Raw genomic sequence first — 27795 nt, forward strand, 5'->3', positions numbered from 1 at the left:
TAAAGTTTCGAATTTTGTTTATTGACTAAGTGAACATCATACTACAAGAGAAGAACATGTATCTAAATAAATAGTGGTGTCCAAATGCATCCATATTTTCAGAAAACGAGAATAGAGCGCCTGTCAGAGGTTTGGAAACACCTTGTCTTTATGGATTTTGTGAGACACGCATCGGTTCTATACTCAGATTAATTTGTATTGCGTTTTTAACAATGGACAAAAGTTATGAAATATGGATGTATACATTTAGTGCCTGTAAGTTTGTCCTTCATAGGTTTATCCCTAACGAGCATGACTGTGGCAAAGGTAAAAACTCCCTGAGATAGCATGAGGAAGGAACCTTAAGAGGAACCAGACTCAAAAGGGAACCTCATCACCGAATGTCCATTCATTCCAGTTCCATCATTGTTGAGGTGTTCAGTGAGGTGAACTGTTCATGCAGCCTGTGGTCCTAAACCATTGCAGTAGACATGCAGTTGATATTAATTACAGTTTATTCACATAATTCTTGAGTTGTTCAGTAACTTCATGGATCTTTAGGTTGTTCATGTAAAAAGAACCCCATCAAAGGACAGGAACATTGGTCATGGCATCTCAGGAGCATGTTTAACTCAAGAGAAGTGATTTAACACTATAAAGATTTACTTTGACCAAATATAAATGTCCATATGTTCCAGTTCATTTTCTTTAAAAATATCCTCCCTTAGCATGTAGAACAGCTTTACACGCTTTCGGCATCCAGACAGTTAGTTTCTCCAAACACTTCTTGACATGCCGTTTCTTAAAGGTCTTCTTCACTAGTTGGAGATTTCTGGAGATTTTTTGGCGATATAGAATCCCAGAGCATTTCAATAGGATTTAGGTGCGGTGACTGGGCAGGTCTTTCCATAATAATAACTCCGACTGTTTGCTCTCCAAGTAATTCCAGAGCTCGGACGTAAACTTCATTTCTAAAAGTCTTGTTGTATGGTGAATTTCAGCTCCAATGAGCCGCAGTCCAGACGGAATTGCATGATGTTAAAGTATGGAATGGTTGCCATGTTGGTTCCTTTCACCCGTAATTAGTCTCCAAAATTCTCTGCTCCAAAACAACCCCAAACTTCCACCTGCATGTTTGAGGCAGCATCTTTCTTGTTCTTCTTTTAGAGACATAAAAGTCCAATTTGGACTCCATCGATCTTTCCTCCAGTCATTCACTGACCGATTTTACTAGATTTGACCAAAAGGAACATGCACGTGTGTCAGGAAACAATGAAAGAGTAGGTGTTTCCAAACTTTTGACAGACTGTATCGCGCTGACCTTTTGATAAAAGGTTGATGTTAGTGCAGTGTAGTTTTAACGTGTAGGCTTTTGCTAGTTAATAAATACATGACATTATCTCTTCTTTTAGACATGTGCTTTCCCAAAAGTGCTTATGTGCAAGAAAGACAGAATAATAGAAAAGAAAGCACTAGAGCAGTCTAGAGAAGAACTTCTCGAAATGTTTTGTAGCCAGGAACCCACATTAATAATAAATTGAGAAATTCCACCCACCATGTCAGTTTATATCATGAGCATAGTCTCTTAAATCTGTATAATATTATGGCTAGAGTTTAATTTAAGTAAAATTAATATCATTTATTGTCTGATTTGTATTTTAGTAACTCGGTTCTGGATTGAGTTCGGATTCAAGGTGCGGCTTAAGCAGGAAAGCGACTATAAAAAGGAGTCAAAGTCAAAGTCTGCAATAAAAATAAGACTTTCAAAAATAGGAATTTGTACTTCGGTGCTTTATAATGTAGTGCAAACACTATCGATTGGAAGCTAATGGAGAAAACTGTTATCCACTAAACGGACAAAAGTATTGGGATACCGGACTTTTCCAGCCATATGGATGCAATGGTTTTTGGATGCATTTTGGTATCGTGAGCTACAGTGCCTATTATAAAAAAAAAAAAAAAAAGGAAAATTTAGAATGTATTCTACTGTATTGACGCATCAGCCAATCAGAGGCGATCTGCAACATAGAATCTGTTAATAAACGTGATCCATTTTTTAAAATAATAAATCTTCCCTTTCATTCTAAAACAAAATAGGTATTTTTTTTAAATGTAATAAAATATACACAGCTGTTTCTAATCGTACACTAAATATATAAAGTCAGTAAAGTGTAAAAATATGTACTGATCTAAAACTTGTTTATCAAAATAGAAAAAGGCACATGAAGGCCAGGATTCGTGCCGTAAATGTGCTTATATGTGCTGCTGATTTCATTTGTGTTTGAGATGAAAGTGAATGCTGTGGAATTTTACCGGGTATAAGAACAAATATCGGTGCGGTTTGTTTCTAGACTGTTTTGACTGAATGCGGGAATCTGATTCTGCAGCTTGGTGTAACCTGAGTTTGGATTTCAATCGCCTTTGATTAAAAAACAAGAGGCATGGAAGCTTCCGCGTTCGGTTATGTTTCAGCCTCGATTCGATTCTTCTTCATAGCACGAGTTCCTCGATGTCATCATCGAGTGTTGTGATGGCTCGAACGGCCGGGCCGCTCTCGGAGACGTGCAGCGCGGTCCTTTTCGGCGTGTTGGGGGTCTCTGGGTCTCTGCACCCACCCGAGGAAGATTTAGTGCTAGTACTCAGGATCTCCATTTTGCTGTGCGAGTCACGTGGCGCAGACCCGAACAGCTGCTGCATGAGGTTGGACTTCTTCGCCTTGGCGAGCCCGCTGACGTCGTTTCCTCCGTGCTCGTCTCCGGACGACGGGTCCGCGGTCAGGCTCGGGGTCCTGCGTCCTGCGCGAGGGGCGGGTTTACCGAACGACGGAGCGTAGCTACCAAAGGTGAGATCGAGATCCTGGTTGGTTTTCTGTGATCTCAGAGCTCCGCCCCTTTTCTCAGGTTTCAGCGTGCTGAGATACTCGTGAGGCTCTGTGAAGCTGAAGATGGAGGCGTTCTGAGTGCGAGGAGGAGTGCGAGTGCGTTCCCTTTGGTCGTGGAAGAAGCCGGAGTCCTGTGCCTGAGCTTGCGAGTCGATCTCACGCATTTTGGACAGAAGTTGGTCTTTGCGTCGGCGCTCAACCTCCGCACGCTCCCGATTGTCCTGGATCTCCTGCTCAGTCAAGAGCGGCTCTTTATATCGACCTTTTTCTTCCTCGTTTCGCCTCCTACTGTCTTCTTCATCTCGGTCCCATCCTGTACACAAGTGAGAAATAAGGTATTTGACATGCACACATGCGTAAACAGGCGGGACATTGAGTCAAGGGGGTGTGCGATATTGACCGAAAATCGTATCTCGATATTGTTTTGGATTTTATTGTAACGATAGTGTTTTATTGCTGTGGACAGCTGACTCATAAAATGTTTGATATTCTTATATTCATAGCAGTGACAGAGATGAATCTTTTCCAATACGTTTAAATAGATGTTTACCTTTTATGGGCTTTTTTTTTTTTACATTTATAAAGCCATTTTTTTCTATAAGAGTGTGACAAATTCTTACATTTTATCAGTCAATTTAAATAATAAGACATTTAGTTACAATAAACCAAGCTACCAAGCAAATGAAATATAAGATAATATAAATATAATATAACAAAGTAAAAACAAACAAACAAACAAAAAAAAAAAAAAAAAAAACACATGCGCGAGTCTAATCTACTAGACTTCATCACGTAAAGAATGCGTTCAATCTGTAGGTGTTTTGCGATATATTCGATAATATTAAATTGCACGCCGTTAAAACAACAATTCCGATATTTCGTGCACCCCTAATTATATCACACAACTTTAATACACTATATGGACAAAAGTACATGGACACCTGACCATAAGATTGGTCTAAACATCCCGTTCCACATTTATTCCCATTACCTCCACTCTTCTGGGTAGATGTTCCACTAGATTTTGTGGAGAGATTTGTGCTCATTCAGCCACAAGGGTGTTAGTAAATTCAGGCAGTGATGTAGGTGATGTGAGGAGGCCAAAGTTGTGATGCTGGAACAGGTTTGAGTCTCTTAGGTTAAGCGAAGGAAAAATTGTATTGTTTGAGGAAGAGCAGCATATGGCTGGGAAAAAAGCCAGGTGTACTTTTGTCCATATAATACATTTCTACATGCTAGAGAACATTTTGTCCTACTTTTATTTCTACATTTACATTTACATTTGCGGCATTCAGCAGACGCCCTTATCCAGAGCGACGTACAAAAGCGCTTTGAGTCTCTAGTAATGAATAAATCTACACTGGTACGCCAGATTACAAACTCAATATAAATATAACCCTTGAGACAAATTTCTACAGATTTTAATTATAGTTGACTATTAACATTTCAATTACAACAATTCACTGTTGCTTTATAGCAGCAAGTGATAAAATTAGAATTTATAAAACAAACTTTCTTTCGGCTTCTCCCATCAGGGGTCGCCACAGCGGACCATTCGCATAATGAAAAGAAAAAAAAAAACAAAAAAAAACAAAAAGGGGGGCTTTATTAAATATTTTCTCTTTAACTTTGTCCCTGTTCTAGTCTTTTTATATCACTGGCATTAATTAAAAAAATTAAAAATAAAAATGCTCGATTATGATTTATGTTATACTGTATACAACCCTTATTCCAAAAAAGTTGGGACACTGTGTCAAATGTAAATAAAAGCAAATAAATGTATATTTTATACAAAAAATCTCATAAACCCGTGTTTTATTCACAATAAAAAAAAACAAAAAACAAAAACATTTAAAACTGAGAATATATACAGTGGAACCCGCTTATCTCGCCCTCGGTTACCTCGACAACCCTATTAAGTCGACGTCTTTGAAGTGGAACCGCCAAATTCTCGCTTTTTCTAAGCATTTTTATCGGTTATGTCGACTTTTTTTATGTCGCTGAACCCTGATATCTCGAGCACAAGGAGGGAAAAATTTGCCATTTAACGTCGGTTATCTCGGTGCAGCCGCAGAAGAACTTGCGGAAGTGGCGGAAAAATCAAGTCTTACAGCTGCTACAGGTGTTGTGTTGTATACTGGTGAATCTCTGCTGTTAGTTAGTGCTAGTGTTCGTAGTGTTAGTAGGGGCGCGGTGCGCTTTGGGAAGAAAAGCGCAGCCGTTGAGAGAGTGCCGGTGGGAAGACACGTACCGGGATACGCATGAGCGATAACAACGACCGCCGTGAACCAACATATACCAACAATACCGGACAGTGAGAGTGTGGAAGTTTAAATAGGAGCTGGTGATGATGATAAATGAGCACCATATGTGCGTGATTGAAGCCGGGAGCTTCAGAGAAAGCGGCCGAGAAAGCACCTGACACGCTGAAGGGGGCCGAAGGGGGCGTGGCAGGTGGATTCCTGACAGATAAACATGTACTGTATGTATTTTTTATAGCATGTCTTCATCAAACAAATCGCGGCAACGCTGTTGTGTAAAAAAACCCTTCAAAAACACGTGCATGCACATTCTCATTTATTAACGCACATCAAGTACATAAAGAAATTTTAAGCACGTTATTATATTGCCGCCATTTTGATTTTTGTTTATCTCAATCATCGGTTACCTCGATGCTTTTTGGCGACCCCCTAGGACATCGACATAACCGGGTTCCACTGTACTATTTTTAGGGGGGGGGAAATGCCCATTTTGAATTTGATGGCTGCAACACCTCTCAAAAAAGCTGTTTACCATGTTTACCACTGTGCAGCATCCAGTCTTCCATCTGTATATACTATTATCAATATTATCAATACTAGCATTGATGGAGTCTGTTGAAGCGCCCGTACCATCTGAGAGGCGGCTTTTTGAACTGAGCAAAGATAACAAGCGAGATGGTCCCTATCCCCTTTAGTCCAGAGGACATGGTGTTCATGTTTTCCACAAAAACCCCACCATAGAAAAGTTTTCATCTTTGCCTAAGTGTATTTTAAATGAGCTTTGGCCCAGAGAGGATGTTGTGTTTCTGGATCAGCTTCTTCTTTGTATGATAGAGATTTACACTGTATTTGTGAATGACGTGTTTACAGACAATGATTTCTGGAGGTGTTAATGAGCTCATTCAGTGGTTTCCATTAGAGCATCATGACTGTTTTAAATGTAGCGTCGCCTGAGGGGCATTAGATACTGATTTTTTTACCCTTGTCCCTTGTGTACAGAGATTTCTTTAGATTCTTTTAAACTTTTGATGATGATATAAAGTGTTAAATATAAGATAATCATCTATTTTGCAATTTGATGTTAAGTAACATTATTCCGCCCATCTTGTCTTCTGAGAGACTTTGCATTTCTTCTTCTTCTTCTCTAAGTTACACTAATTATACCCAATCATCTTACTGACCGGTTGCCAATGAACCTGATTAGTTGCAAAATGTTTCCCCAACTGTTTAATTTTAATAACACTTACCTTTTTTCCAGACTTTTTTTTTTTGCCGTCCCATCTTTAATCTTTAAGACGTGTTGCAGCATCAAATTCAAAATGATCTTATTTGTTCCTTAAAATGGTACATATTAAAAGTTTTTTATGTTTTATTGTAAATAGAATTGAATTTATAAGATTTGCAACCAACTTTTTTTGGAATTAGGGTATAATAAAATATAATTATTAGCATTGAAATAAGTTTAAATAATAAAACATCAACATGAAACTCAACAGATAAAAAGAAAATCTGCATTTCATTACTTTTTTGGGAATCCAGAGCGAATTTTTAGCCCGATGTACCTCAATAAAAAAAACTTTACTAAATGAACCTCTGGAAAAAATAATCAAATATTAAATAATCTTCACAATGACTCACCGTTGCTTTGTCTCATCGCTTTCCCTTCATTCAGGTCAAACTCGAGACTGAATCTTTGCTTTGGCACCTTTTCTTTCTCTTTTTCACTTTCTCGCTCTCTTTTCCGGAGTCTGTCCTTCTCTCGCTCCTGTTCCTCCCTCTCCATCCCCTGTGCTCGTTCTTCCTTCTGCTCTCTCACCATCTCCCGAATCCTTTGCTCTTCTGCTTGTGTCTGTTTCTGCTCGCTGCTTTGACGCTCCTGATGGAATACATGAAGGTGAAAAATAAAAAAAAGGTGAATTTTATGTGTAGAATAATTTCCCTTCACTGGAACTATGGTTTTTAGGATGAGAATGCCACTGCGCACACAGTAACCTTCATGAAGAATAGTTTGGAGTGGAAGATCTTTCTACGTGAAACCCTCACCTCAAGCCCATTGAACACCTCATACAACAGCAGTACCTGATTCTCCTAATGCTCTTGTGGCTGATATCCTTACAACCACATTGCAAAATCTAGTGGAAGAAGAAAGAAAGTCTCAAAAAGGTTGGAGACCGGTTTGTAACACGGGAACAGAAGGCAGTACAAGGATGCACGCCTAGTCACAGGGAGCACCGACCTGCTCTAGTCAGTGTGAGAAAGTTCATCATCCTGCGTACATCAGGAGCTGCGCAACTGGTTTTCGAGTTGGGAGTCTGTTAGGAGTTGATGTACATCCATAATTTATAATAAATAATATTCTGCTTCATGTTGAACTGACGCTAAACTTTAAGTTGGTGATAAGTAGATACACCAAGCGGCGATCAAAACAAGTTCAAAACAGAGCGCGCTCGACCCTGATTGGTGGGTAGCTGCATGTTTGACCAGTTTTTATCCGCATCCATAAATAGGAACGATATTTGAGTTTGAAATGTAGTGAAGTTAAAGTCAAAGTCTCCCCAAATGGAAACTTCATTTCTATCCACCACTGTGTAGAAGTGATAATCAGGTGTCCACAAACTTATGGTCATTTAGCGTATACATCTACTGTAATATCTGGGTTTGGTTTTCTGTTTTAATTCTTTGAGAGCTGAAATTCCATCATTCAACCCTTCAACACCATCCCCTTTAGAAACCCTGAATAAAGCATTGTTTTGGAATAAAACAACATGGAGCATGTTTTATCGTATCGTATAAAATGCAGTCTTTCTGGTTACTCTGTCCATTAAAGATACTGTCAATGTCCTCCTCCAGAACACTTCTACCTACCAACAGAATGTTTTTCCATCGGATAAACAGCAACATTTCATTTCAGAAATTGATTAATCTGTACGTGCCACTGCCAATGAGCTGTTGCTTACAGAATGTCTGTAATGTAAAACGACAGACGGAAATACTGCCATATTTGCTGTGAATTAATTAAGCAATTTTGGACCAATCAGAATCCAGAATTCAACAGCGCTTTGGTATAAATCTTATTTTATTAATTCATTTTTTTAGAAAGCAGTGCTGGGAATTAACGTGACCGTTCTCATCCTGGGATTATCCCTAATCCTGAGCTATCTTTAACTCTGTGCTCTGTTTCATGCAGTAGGATGAACAAATTGACCCGTTCAGACTGTTGGATAAAATCAGTATGGGAAGTAGCAAATGATGATTTTTTCTTTTTCCCCTGTGATTCTGACTCGGAACAAGCAGCTGGATTAGTAATTCGACATTGAGTATTTGAAAAAGGTCATCTTTGAGAAAAAAAAAAAGATTAATTTTCATATCTCTTACACTTGATTGCCAAGTACCATGTAAAAATTACATACCGTAATTTCCGGACTATAAAGCACACCCATATATAAGCCGCACCCACTGAATTTTTATTTGAAACATAAATAAGCCACACCTGTTTATAAGCCGCAGGTGTCTACACTGAAACTAATGAACTTTACACAGGCTTTAACGAAAGACAGTGTCTGTTACACGGTGTAACGGGTGAAATATGTTGCGCTTCCTTTAAGAGCAGAGCGGTATTTTGGGAGTAGCCTCCGCCGCATTTTTTCCGGTATTACTGCATGTGTGCAAGGCCGAGGAATATGTCCTTATTATTTTCTGATGCTCATTTCTAAGTTTCTTTGACTAACCCGTAACACTGTTGCCAAGAAAAATAAAAAAGCACAAGTTTTGGAAACCTGTCTGTGCTTATATGATTTCTGTTGTAACTGGAGTTAGCGAGCTCTCCCTTCACCCAGACTCAACACGCTACAACGGCTTGTATCTAAACAGTAGCTGACCAAGAAAGTAATTGTTCACTGTCTTCCTCCTTCCTTTCACAACTATTTCTCTCGGAAGTTTATCTTTTGGAACCGTCGTGCTTTTAAAAAAAAAGTTTTTTCTCCCGATGCCGTGCAGCTCAGAACACACGTGAGGTGCGTTTTTTCGTTTCCGTTCGGAGATTTCATTAGTCTAATGTGATGGGGTTCAGTTTTTTGGCTTGAAGTTTGTGAAACCGGGAAAAACCCAGGAAAAATTCATAAATTAGCCGCTTCGTTGTTTAAGCCGCGGGGTTGAAAACGTGGGAAAAAAGTAGCGGCTTATAGTCCGAAAAATACGGTAATTATGTGGTAAAATCCTAACGAGGCGTCACACACCATTGAACAAAAATGAATTGAACGACGCAGCGAACCATTATGAAGAAAAATTTTATTTTATTTTAATTTAATTTCTATAAATTCAATTTCTGCATCCTTTATTTTCCCTTCAGTTTAATATTATCTGCAAAAGCAAGTGAGGTCCTGTTTTCACTTATGCTATAGCAGCTATAAACAGTTGTTTCCTTTCCCAGGTAGACAAAAGCATTCACATTCAGTTCCAAGATGTTCATTAGGGTTGATAGAATTATAGAAGCAGATCTGTGATGTTTTTCGGTAGCCCTTGCACGTTTTTATGCCACGTGCAATGGTAAAAAAAACGATGACTGCACTTCCTTCCAAGGTTGCACAAATTCCTAAGGTATTAATACACCTATGAATTAATAAACCAGAGTAAGAGAGATTTACCTTCAGAGACAGGTGGTCCTCTGTCTGACCATCGTAGGGAAACTCACTATCATTGCTGATAGCAAGAGGAGGAGATGGGAAGTCCGGGGAGAGCTTTCTGTCTTCAGTCTGTACTGCTTTACTATTGCTTCTACTGGCACCTGAAGAAACAAAAGAAGCCCTCTCATATGGACACAAGATTCATATATTCTTTTTGAACATCCATTTCCACATTTGCTGTTATAATAGTTTATACTCTTCTAGGAGAATTTAGGAGTGTGCAGAAATTTATTCAGCCACAAGGGTGTTAGTAAAGTCAGGTACTGATGTAGGTGAGAAGGTGAGGAGGCCTGGAGGTGCAGTCAGCGTTCACATTCAACCCAGTAGGGTTTAGAGCTCTATAGCAGGAGATCTTCCACTTCGACTCATGCAAAGCATATCTTCATGCAGCTGTTTTTGTAAAGGAAACATGCTATGCTCCAAAGACATCCAATACAAATGTGTGCCTTCAAAATTTGTGGAAACAGCTTGAAGAAGAACCACATTTGGATGGAAAAGCCAGGTGTCCCGATACTTTTGCCCGTAGAGTGTAACCAAACAGTGTGCCTTTTATACAAACTGGTCATTTTCTTTCATTCGTTTTTAAGTAAATTAAGCCTTTACCTTTAATCCTGGTGGAATCTTCTAAATCCTTCTTCAGAACCCCTCTTATTCGATTAGCATAAATATTCCTAGTGTCCAGCTCCCTTTCTCTCTCCTGAAGACATCACAAACAATTAGAAAGTCAACCAAATATCAATATGCATTATAACAATCAATGTTCATGTGTGTGTGTGTTCGTGTGCTGTTTTCTGGTACCTTCAGTTTAGCACTTAGCTTGTCCAGTTCGCCCCGTAGCATCTGGGTTTCCTGTAGGGCGTCGTGGGTTTTCTTCCTCTCGTTGGCCAGCTGCCTCTGGAAGCTCCCTGTACTCAACTCCATGTTCCTCTCCAGTTCCTGACAGAGGAATTAAACAAGACTAATTAAAGGAACGAACAACTAAACCCGACATGGCGAAATCAAGGTCCCTGGTCCACTCCCTGCCCATGGATCCATTATACAGTATATACCGCTAGGTAAGATCATGTTTCTATTATAACTGGCAAAGTCTGACTCTGTAGCTGCTGCACAGTATCTATGCTGCCCCACCTACAGGCTGATTATATGCACTTTCATGGTTGAAATGAGAACCTTTTTTTTTCTGAAATGAGGATGAACAAAAATTCATTAAATGTTCAGTCTTTGGTTTCCTACTTAGATCCAGTATTTATTCTTGGTGTCTAGACTAGAGGTTGACCGATTGATCGGGACGATCTGGGGCATTTTTTTTAATGAATCTGCAAATTAGGCCGGTTATTAGGCAGGTGCATCTGACACAACAAACTGTGCGTCTGCACGAGCAGGAAAAAACATAACTCATATCGTTTCGCTGTTTGTATTGGAAACCTTGCATTGGAAGTTTTGTCTCCTTAACGCCATCTAGTGGCCGTTGGTTCAAAACAGACTTCTCGGCTTCATCACGCCACTTGGGTATTGATTAAAGCTCTGGGTTATTGATCAGGAGTTCGGAGGTTCAAGCCCTCGGAATCACTAAGCCTGGGCCCTTTGTGCTCCAGGGGGCGCTGTATCATGCCCCTCTAATTTGGGAGGTGGTAGCTCTGTGGGTAAGGTGATGGACTCTGGATCGGAAGTTCAAATCCCTGCACCACTGACTGCCAAATGGGCCCTTGAGGAAGGCCCTTAAACACATCAAAGATTGTTCAAAAAACATACTGTATATAGAATATATTCCCAGTGCACACGTGAACGTGAGTGTAAACGTTTATTCACCTTCACCCTGCGCTCGCTGTCCTGCACTTTGACCTGCAGGAATGTGAGTTTGCGTGCGAGCTCATCTCTCTCTCCGAGGCGCTGGTCGTCTGCGAGCTTCTGCAGTTTGTGCAGCTGGTCTCGGCAGCGCTGGAGCTGCGCCTCGGCCTCGGTGCAGCGCCGCTCTGCTGCTCGCTCCTTCTCCTGCGTGCGCCGCAGCCTCTCGCGCAGGACGTGCGTCTCGTTGTTGTGGCGCGAGATCAGCTGCGAGATCTCGCTCTCGGTGTCGTTGTAGCGGTGCAGCGCCTTCTCGTGGCGCAGCTGCAGCTGCTTCAGCAGGCGGTTTTCGCGCTGCAGCTCGTCGGTGTGCAGCTGCAGCTCGGCCAGGCCGTTCTTCAGCTCGCTGATCTTCAGCAGGCGGGCGGACAGCAGACGTTTGGTGACCAGGTCCAGGTTTTTGGGAGGGGCGTCTTTACCGAGACTCTGGGAGCGCATGCCGCTGGAGCGCTGCTGAGGGGGAGGGGCCTGGGGACCCGGGTGCCGAGGCGCACCCTTACGCACTCCTGTACGGAAAGACGCAAGATATAACACAATTCAAATCACAAAAGTTAGAAATAACTTTTATAAGAAATAATCATGTATTTGGTAAATAAATCACATAGTACTATTAATTGACAAAAATTGTAAAGAGAAAAATAAATATAATACACAGCAAACAATATCTAGAACAGACCAAAAAACAAACAAATCAACATTATTATTATTATTATTATTATTATTATTTTACATTGCAGCATTTCTGCCATCTATTGGCCATTAATGGCAGTGCATGCTGACCCGAATACAACGTAAAAATTTCGTTGTATTTTGTAAGTATCTGGAAGGCTGAAAAAGTTTTATCTTCTCATCTCCTCCTAAACCTTTTGATGGATGTTAGCAACTGTACTTTCTGTTTTCAAGTCCTCTCTGTCTTTGGGCTTTTTGAGGTATAGTTGGATGATAAAATTAAATTTCCCGCTGACTTCAAATGTCACAAATCATTTAGACGAGTCTGGTGTTTGCTTTTTCAGCTTTGTACTGGAGCTGCAAGGAGAATTCAAGATATTTTACTCAAAATATTTGTTGGCAAAATGATGTCCCTTTCCGGGACAATTAATGATATTCGTTTTATGGAGGCGTGGCCTAAGATAATGAGGAAAAATATACTAAAAGTAAAAAACAAACAAACCCTAAACTTAAATACTAACATGAATAATCTTATAAACTATAAGGTAAAGGTGTCACATTGTGTACATATACACTGTATATCTGATATCTCGTGTGTGTGTGTGTACCGGTCGTGTGTCTCAGGCTGCTCGAGACTCTGTGTGTCCTCGCTCCTCTGTGTGTTGAAGGAGAACGAGACGGTGAGAAGGACTTCTCAGACGGCGAAGTGTTCTCGTAATCATCTGAGTAGAATGAAGCGGTGCTCTGCTCTCCATCAGAGATGCGATCCTTATCCGGATCCCGGGTCCGTTCTCGTGTCCTGGTCCGATTCCCAGTCGAGGTCTTGTTCCCGTTGCGTTTTCCTGCAAGCGCAGAGTCTCTGTGGTCGCTCTGGCGGGACACTTGGACGGCATGCTCCGATTCCGTCATACGGTTATCTTCAAAGTCGTACGGGTCCATCAGAGTCCAAGCTACAGTGAAAACACAGTGATCATTTCTAACAACTAGTAAGAAAGTAAATAAATCTGTATATTAATGAAGGTGTTGAAATTTTAAATCCAACAAACTCTGTAAAATCAGGGAAAAAAAGAAGAAAGTTTTTTGGAGTCTGAAGATGTGATCAGACTGCCTCAAACTCTACAGTCAAACATGAAGGTGGAAGCTTAATGGATTGAGCAGGGAAGGCTGGAGCCTTATTCCGTTTAAAAATACCCAACATGGCAACCATTCCAAACTTCAACACCACGCAATTCCGTCTGGTTGGAAGCGAATTCACCCTACAACAAGACGATGATGCGTAGCGTACATCCGAGTTCTGTGGTAGGAATGATATCTATCATGGAAAGACCTGCCCAGTGACTGCACCTAAATCCTATTGAACTGCTCTGGGATGAACTTGGATCACAACTCAACACCAAGTTTTACAAGATACACAACAACGTATTTCAGCTGACTTTCTGGAGAAGCAAACCGTCCCAATCCCAAGGTCGTGTCAAGCTGCTCTTCATGCTAAGGAGGGATTTTTTTTTATGATTAAGTGGAACATCTGGACTTTTTTATATTTGTTTGGTCAAAGTCAATCGTATTACCATTAAACGACATAGTTTGCTGTATAGAAACAATAGGAACAAGCACAAGTCTCTCAAAAACCATAAAAGGCTTGAAATTTCCAAACTTTTGACATGTGATATATTTCTCCTCATACACCTGCTGGATTCTGGATTCTGATTGGTTGAAAGGTGTGCATTGATTTTCTATAGCAGCAGCTCAAAGTCTTTCCTGCTACAGAATAGAGTTCATCCTGTATATGTCCACTACATGTCAAAACTGTGTCCAAAGTTTGAACTGTGTCCAAAGAATATATTTCTCACACACACACACACACACACACACACACACACACACACACACACACACACACACACACACCCCAGCAATCTACATTACAACGTCAACACTAGCAACAATTATTGCCTTACTCTGTTACACGTGACCCTAAATCCATTAATTCCTTGGCGATCGCAACACATTACAGGCCTCACACACACACACACACACACACACACACACACACACACACACACACACCCACACACACCCACACACACACCCACCCACCCACACACCCACACACACCCACCCACACCCACCCACATACACCCACACACACCCACACTTCTGTACGTGATGGTGGAAATGTTTAGGATTGCGTCAGAGTAAATGCGATGAAACTTCAAACACTGCGGATCTCCAGAGACATGGAACATCTGGATTACACAATGCTCGGTGAGAAGTTTCTGGAGATTTCTGCAGGCCAATTCCTGACTCATGCACAAACACAGAGAGAATTATGCAGCAGGGAGACGAGATCTTATAGGAGTCACTCCTGCACTTTCAGAACCTGAAATATGGACGTTCTGGTACGGAACATTCAAAACTTCAACACTGGGCTACACTTCAGTGATGAAGCTGATCTACGTCTATAAATGACTCCAGAGTTACATTTATAGCATTCGGAGATGCCCTTCACCCTCACCTGCTCAGGTGTAGAAATGAGATCATTGTAAGTTTATGAAGATTGTGGACCTTTAAAGAAGTAGATGCCGAACTCGCAAACATCCCGTACCATCTAGAGATGTATCAGTGCCATTTGGATCCTTCTTCATGTGGAGTTTGGACATTGGACCTCCTTGAGTGTTTAAAGGCTCTGGCATGGAGAAGCTGGTGTTGGATCTATGATGATCGCAAATGTTGAGCTATTTTATGAGTTGCTCAGTAGCTCCTAGTTTTATAACCATAAAGACTGTATAAGACTGTAGAAAAAACATTACTTATAATCACACAATCCAGTGCTCATGTTAGTTCTCACTCTCCAGTGTTCTGTGTTGTTTAAAGACTATAATCACACTCTTGATGTCACCCAAATGAGGATGGGTTCCCCTTTTGAGTCTGGTTCCTCTCAAGGTTTCTTCCTCATAACATCTAAGGGAGTTTTTCCTTTTCAGAGTCACCATGGCTGCTCATCAGGGATAAACACACATCGTTCTCCTTAATTGTTGATTTCTGTAAAGCTGCTTTGAGACAATATCTGTTGTGAAAAGCGCTATAGAAATAAATTCGACTTGACTAGGTTACTCAGCATTTGTAATGCCAGAGTCAAGTGATTCTTCTCCACTAAACCTCCTTGAAAGAAATGGGGATGAAGGGTTGTAAGAAAGCAGTATGTAAATCACAGACTCCATGATTTGCCTCTTTTTCTTCTTCCTTCTGTGATACGGACAAGAGCTTCTGTTTGTGACAGATGAACCCTGATGGCTGTTTGAGAAGATGAAGACTGAAGTGTCCTGTCTGACTGAAGTGTCCTGTCTGACTGCAGGACCTTCATCAAGTTCATCAGGTTTGCAGGAGGATTCACAGGTACAAGCCCCAAGTGTCAACAAACAAAAGTGATATATATTAAAAAAAAAGACCCCAATACACATTTGAGTACAAGCTAACACCTAACAGTGAAGCAAGCTAATCTTGCTAGCTCTTTATCAGCAGCTAGCTTAGCATCTTGTGTTGTTACAACACTGAAACAATCATGTAAGGAAACAGATACACAGTAGAGATGTTTATATATTATATTATATTAATTCTTACCGGTTTCTTCACTGTGTATTTCCGCCAACACGGTACGTGGATGATCCACGGAGGGAATCAGTCTGCTAACTCGGTTTCTTCTTTTCTTTGCTAAACCGGAGCACATAACAAACCCCGGGATCTGCCCTCCGACTAAACCCCAAAGCTTTTCATTAACACCGACTGAGGATCATCAATGTGGCAGCAGGGTTTTATCGCTAAACCGAGAAGGACCGAGGTGTTTATCAGGATCCCACGCGTTTGCCGTCTGCTGGAACGGTGTCATGACGACGCCTCGCCATGGCAACGACGGCTTCCGTTCAAAATGGAGACCGGCTGCACTGAATATATATATAAAATATAAATAATGTATATACAGTACAGACCAAAAGTTTGGACACACCTTCTCATTCAAAGAGTTTTCTTTATTTTCATGACTATGAAAATTGTAGATTCACACTGAAGGCATCAAAACTATGAATTAACACATGTGGAATTATATATGGAATTATATACATAACAAAAAAGTGTGAAACAACTGAAAAATGTCATATTGTAGGTTCTTCAAAGTAGCCACCTTTTGCTTTGATTACTGCTTTGCACACTCTTGGCATTCTCTTGATGAGCTTCAAGAGGTAGTCACCTGAAATGGTCTTCCAACAGTCTTGAAGGAGTTCCCCGAGAGATGCTTGGCACTTGTTGGCCCTTTTGCCTTCACTCTGCGGTCCAGCTCACCCCTAAACCATCTCGATTGGGTTCAGGTCCGGTGACTGTGGAGGCCAGGTCATCTGGCGCAGCACCCCATCACTCTCCTTCTTGGTCAAATAGCCCTTGATGCCTTCAGTGTGACTCTACAATTTTCATAGTCATGAAAATAAAGAAAACTCTTTGAATGAGAAGGTGTGTCCAAACTTTTGGTCTGTACTGTATATATAAAAATGCAACCAAAATTTGTAAAAAAAATGTTGGAACTGTGTGTAAAATGTATAAAAAAAACAACACAATGCACAATTTGGACATCTCATAACTCCATATTCTATTTACAATAAAACAAGTAAACAAAACATATCAAATGTTTAAACTGAGCTTTTGAGTTTTGAAGTCTCAGGACCACTGTGTAGCGTCACGTCTTCTGTCCGTATACATCTGGGGAACTGAGGAGATTTGCTGAAGTTTTGGGAGAGGAATGTTTTCCCATATGTGTCTGATACATGATTCTATCTGTTCAACAGTTCTGGGTGTTCTTTGTTGTGTTTTTCGTTTCATGACGCACCAAATAGGGAAAGGCCTAGACTGCAGGCAGGTCTTCTACTTCTTCATGCTATTGTAATAGATGCAGTATGCAGTTAGTATTGTCTTGTTCAAATATCCAAGGCGTTCCTTGAAAATGACGCTTTCCGGATAGAAACATATGTTGAGATGAACATGTTGAGGTTTTCGTTGGGAATGATGACGATGGACAGGATTGGAAACGAGTTTATTAGAGGGACAGCGCATGTAGGACATTTTGGAGACAAGGGATTTATGAATAATAACAGTAATAGCAGCAGTAAGTCCTTTTGTGTCAGTGTTTATGAGTAGCATAAATACCAAACAACAACAATAGGTCAAAGTCCGTCTTTGGAAATTAATTTGACAATCATTTAAAATAAATAAACAAATAAATAAATAAAAAGCCCATGTCTTGTGGACGGGTCTGAGGGTGAGAGTAATTACATTCTTCAGACTGCTCCAAAACACATTTCCCAACATCCATCCAAACACTTGGCACAGAGGATGGTGAGGATGATTGTGAGGATGGGAAGGAGGTGAGGATGGTGTGGAGATGAGGATGTTGAGGAGGTGAGGATGGTGTGGAGATGAGGATGTTGAGGATGTTGAGTTGAGAATGGTGAAGGGGTTGAGAGTGGTGAGAAAAAGTGAAGGTGGTGAGGATGATGAGGAGGTGAGTATAATTAGGAAGTGAGGAGGTGAAGATAGTGAGGATGGTGAGGATCGTAAGAATGATGAAGATGATGAGAAGGCGAGGATGGTGAGGATTTTGAGGACAGTGAGGAGTTAAGAATGGTGAAGAGGTTGAGAGTGGTAAGTGAAGATGGTGAGGATGGTGAGAAGTTGAGGATGGTTAGGAAGTGAGGAGGTGAGGATGGTTAGGAAGTGAGGAGGTGAGGATGGTTAGGAGGTGAAGAGGTGAGGATGGTTAGAAGTTGAAGATAGTGAGGATGGTGATGATGGTGAATGATGAGGAGGTGGGAATGGTTAGGAAGTGAGGAGGTGATGACAGTTAGGATGGTAAGGATGATGAAGATGATAAGGATGGTAAGAAAGGGAGGATGATCAGGAGCGCCGGTACCGCGGTTTGCCATTCAAAACACCGGGGGCGCGCGTGCGCTTCGTCTGAGCGCAGCGTGCCTTGCAAAAAGCCCAGAGCGCGCGCGCACACACACACACACACACACACACACACAGAGCACGAGCCGGAGTACATGTGAGCGCACGGAGCGAGGTATTAGGATGGTGATTAGGGTGTTTGTCGCCTCCTCGTCCGGCTCCCTGGCGGTGAGTACAGCATTTATTACAGTACCTGTGTGTATTGTGTGTGTATGTGTTTGTGTGTGTGTGTGTGTAGTGTGTGTATAGTGTTATTAACACCCCATCTGTAGTATCATATTTACTACCACTACCATAGCAGTGTAATACAGGGTACAGTAGTAGGCTGTAACTGTGTAATGTAATATAATATCAGCTTTATTATTATCATATTGTATGATATGGAGAAGACAAGGGATGGTCTGATATCATGTTGAGAGTCTCATAAACTCCATCATGAGACGCCTTTTCATGGAGATATCACGATAAGCACTCCAGTAATGGATTTTCTTTAGTAGTTAAATCATTCCTTTTAGACTTTTCACAAAACACGAAACACGAAAACACACATTTTTATCTTCTACGCTTTGTGTATTCAACCTAGGATCAACCTTGGAAGCAAGAGATTTCTTTACAGGTTCTCCAGATGACAGAAATACACATATTCCAAGTCCAATCCATGTTCTATTATTGATTCCACGACAGCGACAAATCAATTACTTGTAAAAAAAAATAATAAAAAATTGTTTGGTGAAGAAGCCGCAGTCATGTAAAGTGTGCACAGGTGTGCGTTTTGTTTCCTGAACCCTCCTAACAACTGTGTCGAATACCTTTTGTTGTGGTGGGACCTTTGCTCGTGATCAGGAGTCGTCTGATCTTCTACAATGCATTATATGAGCCGGGGGAAAAAATGGGGGCACTTGGGATGTAATGTCTGTTGAGAGGGGGGTGTTTAGGAGCCGTCTGGTCTGATGGGGTGAATCACGAAGAGTAAAAAAATATGTGCAGGTGGTTAAAGGGCATGTTTGCGTTCCAAACTAACCAGGTGATACGCACACACACACACACACACACACACACACACACACACACACACACACACACACAGGGGTGAAACTGCACATTTGCTGAGGGAGTTTGCAAGATTCGAAGAGTAAAAAAGGGGGAAATACAAGAATAAATAAAAATGGCCATTTGACTCGTAATCCGTTCCTTTCACATTCCATTTCTAGAAGATCACAGATCGTTCTAAGTCTCACTTACGAAAACGTGACATTCGATTTCTCAACGTTCTGGTTTGTATATTCCAGGACAGGTCGCTCTTAATCAGATTGCGGGTTCATTAGGTAACGGTACAAATGACGAATGCACTCGTTTCCTTCTTCTCAATATTTCTCCAAAACTCAGACTTGTTTAGCCTGGACGCTATTTTTAGACCACTCTCTCTCTCTCTGGGTCCTTTTCGTTCTTTTGCAAACGCAAACAAAGTGACTGGATGATGGACGAACTGGTGAGTAAAGACAATGCAATTACCTTCCACCCACACACACACACACACACACACACACACACACACACACACACACACAGACAGAAATTTAATTACTATAGAGCAGCCATCTAGAAGTCAGACAGGTGTCTGTGGGATTTGCTTGTGTGTGTGTGTGTGTGTGTGTGTGTGTGTGTGTGTGTGTGTGTGTGTGTGTGGTCCTTGCCACATGTGCTGGGTGTGTTACTGTGGCAGGGTGTGTTGATAAGAAGGCTGAGATGAGGCAGCTGTATGGATATGGAGCGAGACAGATATACAGAGAAAATCAGAGACAAGATGAGAGCAAGAGAGAGAGAGAGAGAGAGAGAGAGAGAGAGAGAGAGAGAGAGAGATACACATGGTAAAACAGTAAGTATAAGGGAAAGCTATTAGATATTTGTGACTTATCTCTGTCCCTGATGGCACTTTTCTGCTTATGCAAAGTCAGTTGACAAGGTCAACACACACACACACACACACACACACACACACACACGCGCGCACACACTCAACAAAACGGATTAGCCTTCGAAACCCTGAATAACCTCTACTTTCCATCAGTCATTCCCTTCTCACTTCTCGGAGTATTATTTTGTTATTGCACTCTATTTCTCTTTCATTCTCTCTCTTTCTTTTTCTTTCTCTTTCGTTCTCTCCCAAGTCATTTTGAACAGTTGCGCTGTGCTTTTTGTGTGTGTGTGAATAACGTCCAGTAACACAGTCTGCACCGTCAGCACAGAAGCAGGAAAATAAAGGCTTTATCTGTCCTACACACACACACACACACACACACACACACACACACACATAACATGCTACTCCCTGTTGTCTATACACATACTGTACACTGGAATCTTGTCAAACATCCCCGCTCCCAAAGACACACCCCTGGTGCGAGAGCCTCTCCCCTTCGTGTATATGTGTGTGTGTGTGTGTGTGTGTGTGTGTGTGTGTGTGTGTATAGGAGAACGACAGAGAGTAATTATTTCCATGGAATAGAGATGCTGTGAATAAAAGCTTTGTGTGGAGGAACAATGCTGCATTAATTTCAAGTTCCTGGTTGAGTAAAAATGTCCCTCACCTTCATCAGTAGCTGACTTTACTAACACTCTTAATAATGAATGAACTTCACCCAAATCTCCACAAGTGGTAACATCTGCAGCACTGTTAGCTTTAAAAATGACTTTGAAAAAAGTACTTTGTGATGACAAAAGTATTGGGACACCTTACTTCTCCCAACCATATGTGGTTCTTCCCCAAACTGTTACCACAAAGTCTGAGGCACACAATTAACACAATTCACTTGAACTAGGAGACCCAAACCCAGCATTGAACACAAATCCAGCTCCATGAAGATATGCTTTACATGGGTTGGAGTGGAAGATCCCTATTGAACCGTATTAAACATGATGAATGTGAATGCTGACTGAACCCAAAGCCTCCTCACCTCACTTACATCAGTACCTGCCTTTCGTAACACTTGTTGGTAAATAAATCTCCACAAAATCTAGAGGAACATCTTCCCAGAAGAGTGGAGGTTATAATAACAGCACATGGCGAGTAAATGTGAAATTCGATGTTCCAAAAGAAGCAATCTTATGGTCAGGTGTCTGTATCACGTGTTCAGTCCACATGCTTGTCCATGATAATGCAAATTACACTTCATACATGGAGTCTTCTATTAGTGTGTGCAGCTGCATCCTGTCCATTTACACCCAGTTTAGCCCCTGGTCAGGATCAATACCCTCTTCCTGTTTCTCTTTAATAGCAACCACAAAAATGTCTCTGAGATCATTGGGCATGGGGGTGTGGATAGTTAACAAACACACAGAATTGAGTGGTTTTATATTAAACCTCAGCCAAATGAATGCCTTTTTTTAATTTCATGCTTGTTAATTAGCAAGAACTGAATTGAACAGTATCTTTACCATATCCAGGCTTACTGTACAAACAAATGGGCAAAATATTCATTTCATTTCTATTCATTGTTATTTGTAGATCGCTTTTAATAATGGATGTTGTCTCAAAACTTCCTGAGATGGCAGGAAACATCCTCATTACCAAATGTCCATTCATTATCATTCCATCATTGTTAAGGTGTGCAGTGATGGCGCTTAAATCAAGTCATGTCAAGTTTATTTCTGTAGCGCTTTTCACAACGCACATTGTCTCAAAGCAGCTTTACAGAATGTAAGAGTGAAGGTAAATGGTGTGTGTTTATCCCTGATGAGCAGCCGTGGCGACTGTGAGAAGGAAAAACTCCCTTAGATGTTATGAGGAAGAAACCTTGAGAGGAACCAGACTCAAAAGGGGAACCTGATCCTCATTTGGGTGATATCAAGAGTGTGATTATAGTCTTTAAACAATACAGAACACTGGAGAGTGAGAACTAATATGAGAGTGTAAGATTATGAGTGATGTCCTTTCTACAGTCTTATACAGTCATTTGAGATTATGGAATTAGGAGCTACTGAGCAACTCATAAAATAGCTCAACATTTGCGATCATCACAGATCCAACACCAGCTTCTCCATGCCAGAGCCTATTGAGATATAGAGATATTGATTTTTTACAGAAACTTAGTATCATAGAAATCTCAGAATAATCTGATTAGTTACCAATGTTAATTATGTTGGTTCTTTGTAGGGTTAAAGAAATTAAGATAACAATGTCATTACTCTCCTCTACTGATTTGATATGAGATATTATAAGTCCTTGGTGTAGAAATAAGGGATGTGCATCCCCATAACTGAGGCCGATAGGATTTGCATGTTGATGCATAGTAAACTATACGATACGTTAAAGATACATATGAAGCAGCTACCAAAGCGATGCGATACGAATCCACTCCAGTGCGATCCGATTTCGATTTCATTTTACACCATGCGATCCAAACAAATACGATGCAATGGAAAAAATATGATTCTATGATGCTGTAACATTGAATTGCATATTCAATATGATACTGATAGACGGCAAATCATACATTTACTTAATGCCTTTTAACTTCTAACCTTTCAAAAACAGGCCTTTGTAGTGCAAAAACTGTTCCTGTTCTGTCTTCAGTAAGATGCAGCTCTACCTCTGCCATGTCAATCTGTATTCTATGTGACTCTCAGGACACGCCTCGGCCTCTGTAGTGTTGCGATACGTCATATTCAGCAAAGAGAAATCAATCTACATAAACATAAAATATTGTTCAGAAATGATTTGCTACTTTCTAAAATAACAAAAGTGTAGCACTAAGAATTTTTTCTAATAATTTTATATATATATTTTACTGAAAATCGACATCTAAAAAATCCATGGCAAAAACCATAAAGGTAAGAACAAGGCTGAAGCTTATACAGTGACACATAAGTATGATATGAAAATCAGCGGGTGCAGTGGGAGACGTATTGGGAGACACAGTACTGTCGCATAACCCCGGCAATTATTCCTAACGATTCTTCTGTTAGCTTTTGTATGATATCAGTGTGTTTCACATTATTCCTCAGGTCAAAAAGCACCAGCAGGAGATTGTCGGCTTCCTGGAAGCGAACCGGATCAGTTTTGAGGAGGTGGACATTACGATGCTGGAGGACCAAAGACTGTGGATGTACAAGAACATTCCGGAAGAGAAGCGACCCGAGAAGGGTAACCCGCCCCCCCCTCAGATCTTTAATGGAACGGTCTACTGCGGGGTGAGTAATTCATGATAATTCCCTGTAATTCACTGAGCTGTTGTTGTTTGTGTTGTGTTGTCTTGTCATGTCTTGTCCAGACCTGTAGCATTGTATTTGTAATTTTGCAGGGATTGCCCTGCTTGGGATTATCGAATATTATTTTGAGCCCCTCTCACAGAAGGTTCTACGGAAGCCATGCATTATAATATTTTTCGTTCTAGTTTTCTGGTGATCACGGCATAATTTTCCCGCCATAACAAAAGTTGTTTTCTTGCGATCTAGACATAACAAACATTGTTTTGTCTAGATCTGTGCTTAATTCTTTTTCTGTGTAAAGCATAAGAGCACGTTCTAGAGACGGCTTCATCGCAGCATCGTGGATGCTCACGTTTCCTTTCACTTTGTTCAGGGACTCATTTAAACTGAAAAAGCCGTGTTAATGAAGTCTTGATCACGAGAAAGAACTCGTCATGTCGAGATCATGAGAAAACAATAAAGAAAAAAATATTATAATGCATTGGACTTCTGTACCTGTCTGCAATAGAAAACGAAATAAATTTTTTTTGCACATTCTGTACCTTGTGCGTTGTCTTTTAATAGAGATCGAGATTTTAATAAAAGATCGAGCTCTGTCTCAGCTGTGGGCGGAGCTAATTTCATTTAATTAACTTAAGTAAAGTAATAAATTAATACGTAAAAGGACGTTATGCACTTATAGCTAAGCAAAAAAATAATACAGAACTAGAAACATGTAAAGAACGACATCGTGGAGAGGGAGTCGAGTTTTTCTTTTGTGTGAATATAACGGTCATATAAACAAGATGGAAAAACACACATGGTGGAAAAACACACAGTTCAATAAGCCAAACTGGATTCTGTAATTATTTACAACCTATCACATGACATGTTGGATTTATGATACACCTATATTAAAGCAGTGAATTCCAGTCCTGGGCTTTCAGGGAGTTATTCCTGCTCTCTTGTAGAGCCAATAACAGGCGTACGTGGTATTTATCATGCTCCCTGAGTACCACTCACATGATCAGAACTGCTATTTCCTTCCTCTAACTGTGGTGCGAGTTTTCCAACATGTGATTTTATCAGTAGAGCACAGCTTTGTGACGTTTCCATTTTATTTTTCTGAACGTGCCCAACCATACACAAAGCGTGCTGACGCTGGGCATCGAGCAAAGAGACATATTGTCTTGGGTATTTTACGTAAATGTACAGGAAGCTAGGTTATATGATCAGAATAGAGGTGCAGTAGAAGTTGTTTTTCGGTCTGGGAAGTGCATTTTTCTGTGAATCTGTGGTCTCAGATTTCCCTAAGATTTAATTGTGTAGTTCAGCGCTCATGTTCAGTGCATTTATATGTGAAATATATCAATTCCCACCTTCTTCTTCTTCTTCTTCTTCGGCTTCTCCTATTAGGGGTTGTTACAGTGGATCATCTGTCTCTATACCACATCCATAAACCTCCTCCTTAGTCTTCCTCTTTTTCTCCTTCCTGGTGGCTCCATCCATAGCATTGTCCTACTGATATACCCCATGTCCGCATGTCTCCATGTCCAAACCATCTCAATCTTGCCCCCTTCACCTTGTTTTCAAAACGTCCTACATGCGCTGTCTCTAATAAACTCATTTCTAATCCTGTCCATCGTCCAACGAAAACAGCAGGCATCCTCTCAGCTTCCAAAATCTTGTTGAACAATCTGGATAAAAACTCCACTGCCATCTCTCCCAAACATCTCCATGCTTCTCCTGGTATGTCATATGGTCCAACCGACTTTCTACTCTTCATCCTCTTAATCACTGCTCTCACTTCCTCCTTACTAATCCTAGCCATTTCCTGCTTCACATCTCCACATCATCCAACCTTTTCTCTCTCTCATTTTCCTCATTCATCAGCTGCTCAAAATACTCCCTCCATCTTCTCAACACACTCAGCTGCATGGCCATTAAAGTCTGCCCCAATCACAAATCTTTCATTCCTAGGTACACCATCTACCCCTTCATCTAACTCACTCCAGAATCTTTCCTTCTCCTCCATCTCACAACCCACTTGTGGAGCATATCACTGATGACATTTATCATCATCCCTTCAACTTCAGCTTCACGTTCATCACCCTATCAGAAACTCTCTTCACCTCTTACTGTACTCTTCCTTCAGGATCATCCCTAGTTTAAACCCACCTCCAATGTTCCTGGTCTTACTCCCTTTCCACTTGGTCTTCTGACCACACAACATATCTACCTTTCTCCTCTCCATCATATCAGCTATCTCTTTCCCTTTACCCGTCATAGTACCAACATTTAAAGTACCAACTCTAACCTCCACTCTCCTGCACTTCTCTATTCCCTGCCGTCTCTGTAGACGTCTTCCTCCTCTCCTTCTCCTCCTTCAGCCAACAGTAGTCCAATTTCCACCCGTACCCTGTTGGCTAACGATACCTGTGGTGGTCGTTGGTAACCAGGGCCTCGACTGATCCGGTATGCATTTCTGATTTTGTGAGGCGCATGTTTGATGTGGCACATGTTTTACGCTGGATGCCCTTCATAACACAACCCTCCCCATTTATCCGGGCTTGGGACCGGCACTAAGAGTGCACTGACTAACCCTGATGGCTGGGTTTTATATAACAATTCCCACCAGTCTTTGAATAAAAGAACCTTCAGACACTACCTCTTCAGGACATGGTTCATGGTTCATGGTTTAAGGTGGTATCTTAGTGGTTGAAGTATTGGACTTTGGATCCGAAGGTTGAGATGGTTGATATTGAGGTGCTTTTAATGTTGTCACATGTACATTAAAGCACAGTGAAATTCAATCTTCACATATCCCAGCAATGTTAGGAAGCTCGGGTCAGCCATGATAGAGCACCCCCTTGAGCACAGAGGGTTAGGGGTCTTGCTCAAGGGCCAAAGATTGGCAACTTGGCAAAACTGTGACTTGAACCATAACCACTAAGCCATTAAGACTCCCAGAGAATAAAAAATGTATTTAGAATTTTTTTTTGGTTTAATACAATGCTTTAAAATTCTTTAAAAAAATCTTTGAAAAGTCAGATCTTCACATTTGCTCTGAAATTTGGATTCGTTTCATTTCCTGAAAATTCAGACCTCTGTTTATAAATGAACTCCTCCCACTTTAAATTCAAAGCTAAGGTGCTAAGGTAACCCAAAGTGGTTAAAGAAATACCTTTTTTAACGTATTAAATTAATCAAAAAATTACTTTCTGTAACGTCACACTTTCTTCTTCCAGGATTATGAAGACTTCTTCCTGTCTAAAGAAGCCAACACAGTGTTTTCCTTTCTTGGCCTTAGCTCTCAAGCCTCAGGGAAGGTACAGAAAGACATTTACACACACACACACACACACACACACACACACACAAAATTCTTATTTTATATGATCTCTCTCTTTCACCCCTCTACATCCTGGAGTGTTCTTTCACCTGAGCCGCTCATTCAGAAGAATTTTATATTAAACAACAATCTGGAAAAAAACGGATTTACCACAGCACCCCAATATCCTCTCTGCTCCAAGGAGATGGATCACAAGCTCAAGGATATTTGCTGCTAAATGTCACCTGGTTTCATGAGAACACGCGATTATGAGACGAAATTCAATTTCCCCGAACGTTCGCTCATAACCTGGCTCCATGTTTGAGACCAATCAGATTGTCCATCCCTGGAGAGATCCCCATAGTGTTCTGCTGATGCTATTTAACTAAGAATAGCAACACTGTAGTTCCAGGATGTTATACAGGAGATGTATTTCACTGTAGATCCTTAGTGCAAATCCTCAGTTTGAAATCAATTACCTAAGATGGATTATCGTCTTAACGTCAAATCTAACTCTGATTTCCGCAGGATGCTGCGTCTGAGACTCCGTGAGCTGCCGAGCTTCTGTGGAGTTTTGCGATCGTTCTCTCCATCATGAGAGGATGAAGCCGTCACTGCCAGCTATGCATCTGCCAAATACGCGAACGTCCTCACCGTCAAAGACTTCAGCATACACGGATACACACATTTAGACCAATGAGACGGTGATCCCGATTAGTCCAATGTTTTTGCATGATATGTCTTATATAGCAATCGCACTGACGCAGTCTTCGTAATGCGTGTATGTATCACTGTGAGTTTTTAAAAACAAATCGATGACAATCACTGTATGACGTTTGTAACCACATGCCTATACCGTGTGTCAGATTGTATTGTTTTGTATGTTTTATGGGTTCTGTACATCTGAGGGTGATTTTGGTGCAAAAATTTGACTTTATTAACTCCAGAAATTAGACTAAAAAAAAACCA

General features: G+C 40.9%; 2 protein-coding genes across 4 annotated transcripts; one reads left to right on the top strand and one right to left on the bottom strand.

Annotated features, from left to right (window-relative positions):
• On the bottom strand, positions 1-16248 carry lca5 (lebercilin LCA5). Its single transcript, XM_046869945.1, has 8 exons — positions 15939-16248; positions 12926-13267; positions 11613-12154; positions 10602-10739; positions 10407-10500; positions 9765-9904; positions 6760-6997; positions 1-3173 (listed from the first exon to the last, which is right to left on the bottom strand). The coding sequence occupies exons 1-8, from the start codon at positions 16042-16044 to the stop codon at positions 2470-2472; spliced, it is 2304 nt and encodes a 767-aa protein (XP_046725901.1). The 5' UTR covers positions 16045-16248; the 3' UTR covers positions 1-2469.
• Positions 15606-27795, top strand: sh3bgrl2 (SH3 domain binding glutamate-rich protein like 2). 3 transcript variants are annotated; one of them, XM_046869948.1, is made up of 5 exons: positions 18378-18476; positions 19776-19797; positions 23313-23498; positions 26744-26824; positions 27355-27795. In XM_046869948.1, the coding sequence occupies exons 2-5, from the start codon at positions 19783-19785 to the stop codon at positions 27376-27378; spliced, it is 306 nt and encodes a 101-aa protein (XP_046725904.1). In that variant the 5' UTR covers positions 18378-18476; positions 19776-19782; the 3' UTR covers positions 27379-27795. The 3 variants fall into 3 exon arrangements, with proteins under 3 accessions (XP_046725902.1, XP_046725903.1, XP_046725904.1); XM_046869946.1 differs by lacking the exons at positions 18378-18476; positions 19776-19797 and adding an exon at positions 15606-15713; XM_046869947.1 differs by lacking the exon at positions 19776-19797 and having other exon boundaries at positions 18329-18476.

This window comes from Silurus meridionalis, chromosome 16, assembly GCF_014805685.1.
Source record: "Silurus meridionalis isolate SWU-2019-XX chromosome 16, ASM1480568v1, whole genome shotgun sequence".
Taxonomy (NCBI): Eukaryota; Metazoa; Chordata; class Actinopteri; order Siluriformes; family Siluridae; genus Silurus; species Silurus meridionalis.

What these genes read in the sequence shown, in the direction of transcription:
- sh3bgrl2 (XM_046869946.1), top strand. Translation starts at nt 15,624, where the DNA reads ATGAAGACTGAAGTGTCCTGTCTGACTGAAGTGTCCTGTCTGACTGCA. An exon ending in ATGGAACGGTCTACTGCGGG is followed by an intron (nt 23,499 to 26,743) that starts GTGAGTAATTCA and finishes TTCTTCTTCCAG; the next exon opens with GATTATGAAGACTTCTTCCT. An exon ending in GCTCTCAAGCCTCAGGGAAG is followed by an intron (nt 26,825 to 27,354) that starts GTACAGAAAGAC and finishes TGATTTCCGCAG; the next exon opens with GATGCTGCGTCTGAGACTCC.
- lca5 (XM_046869945.1), bottom strand. Translation starts at nt 16,044, where the DNA reads ATGTGCTCCGGTTTAGCAAAGAAAAGAAGAAACCGAGTTAGCAGACTG. An exon ending in ACAGCGAGCGCAGGGTGAAG is followed by an intron (nt 10,740 to 11,612) that starts GTGAATAAACGT and finishes TTCCTCTGTCAG; the next exon opens with GAACTGGAGAGGAACATGGA. An exon ending in AGATTCCACCAGGATTAAAG is followed by an intron (nt 9,905 to 10,406) that starts GTAAAGGCTTAA and finishes TTGTTTCTTCAG; the next exon opens with GTGCCAGTAGAAGCAATAGT.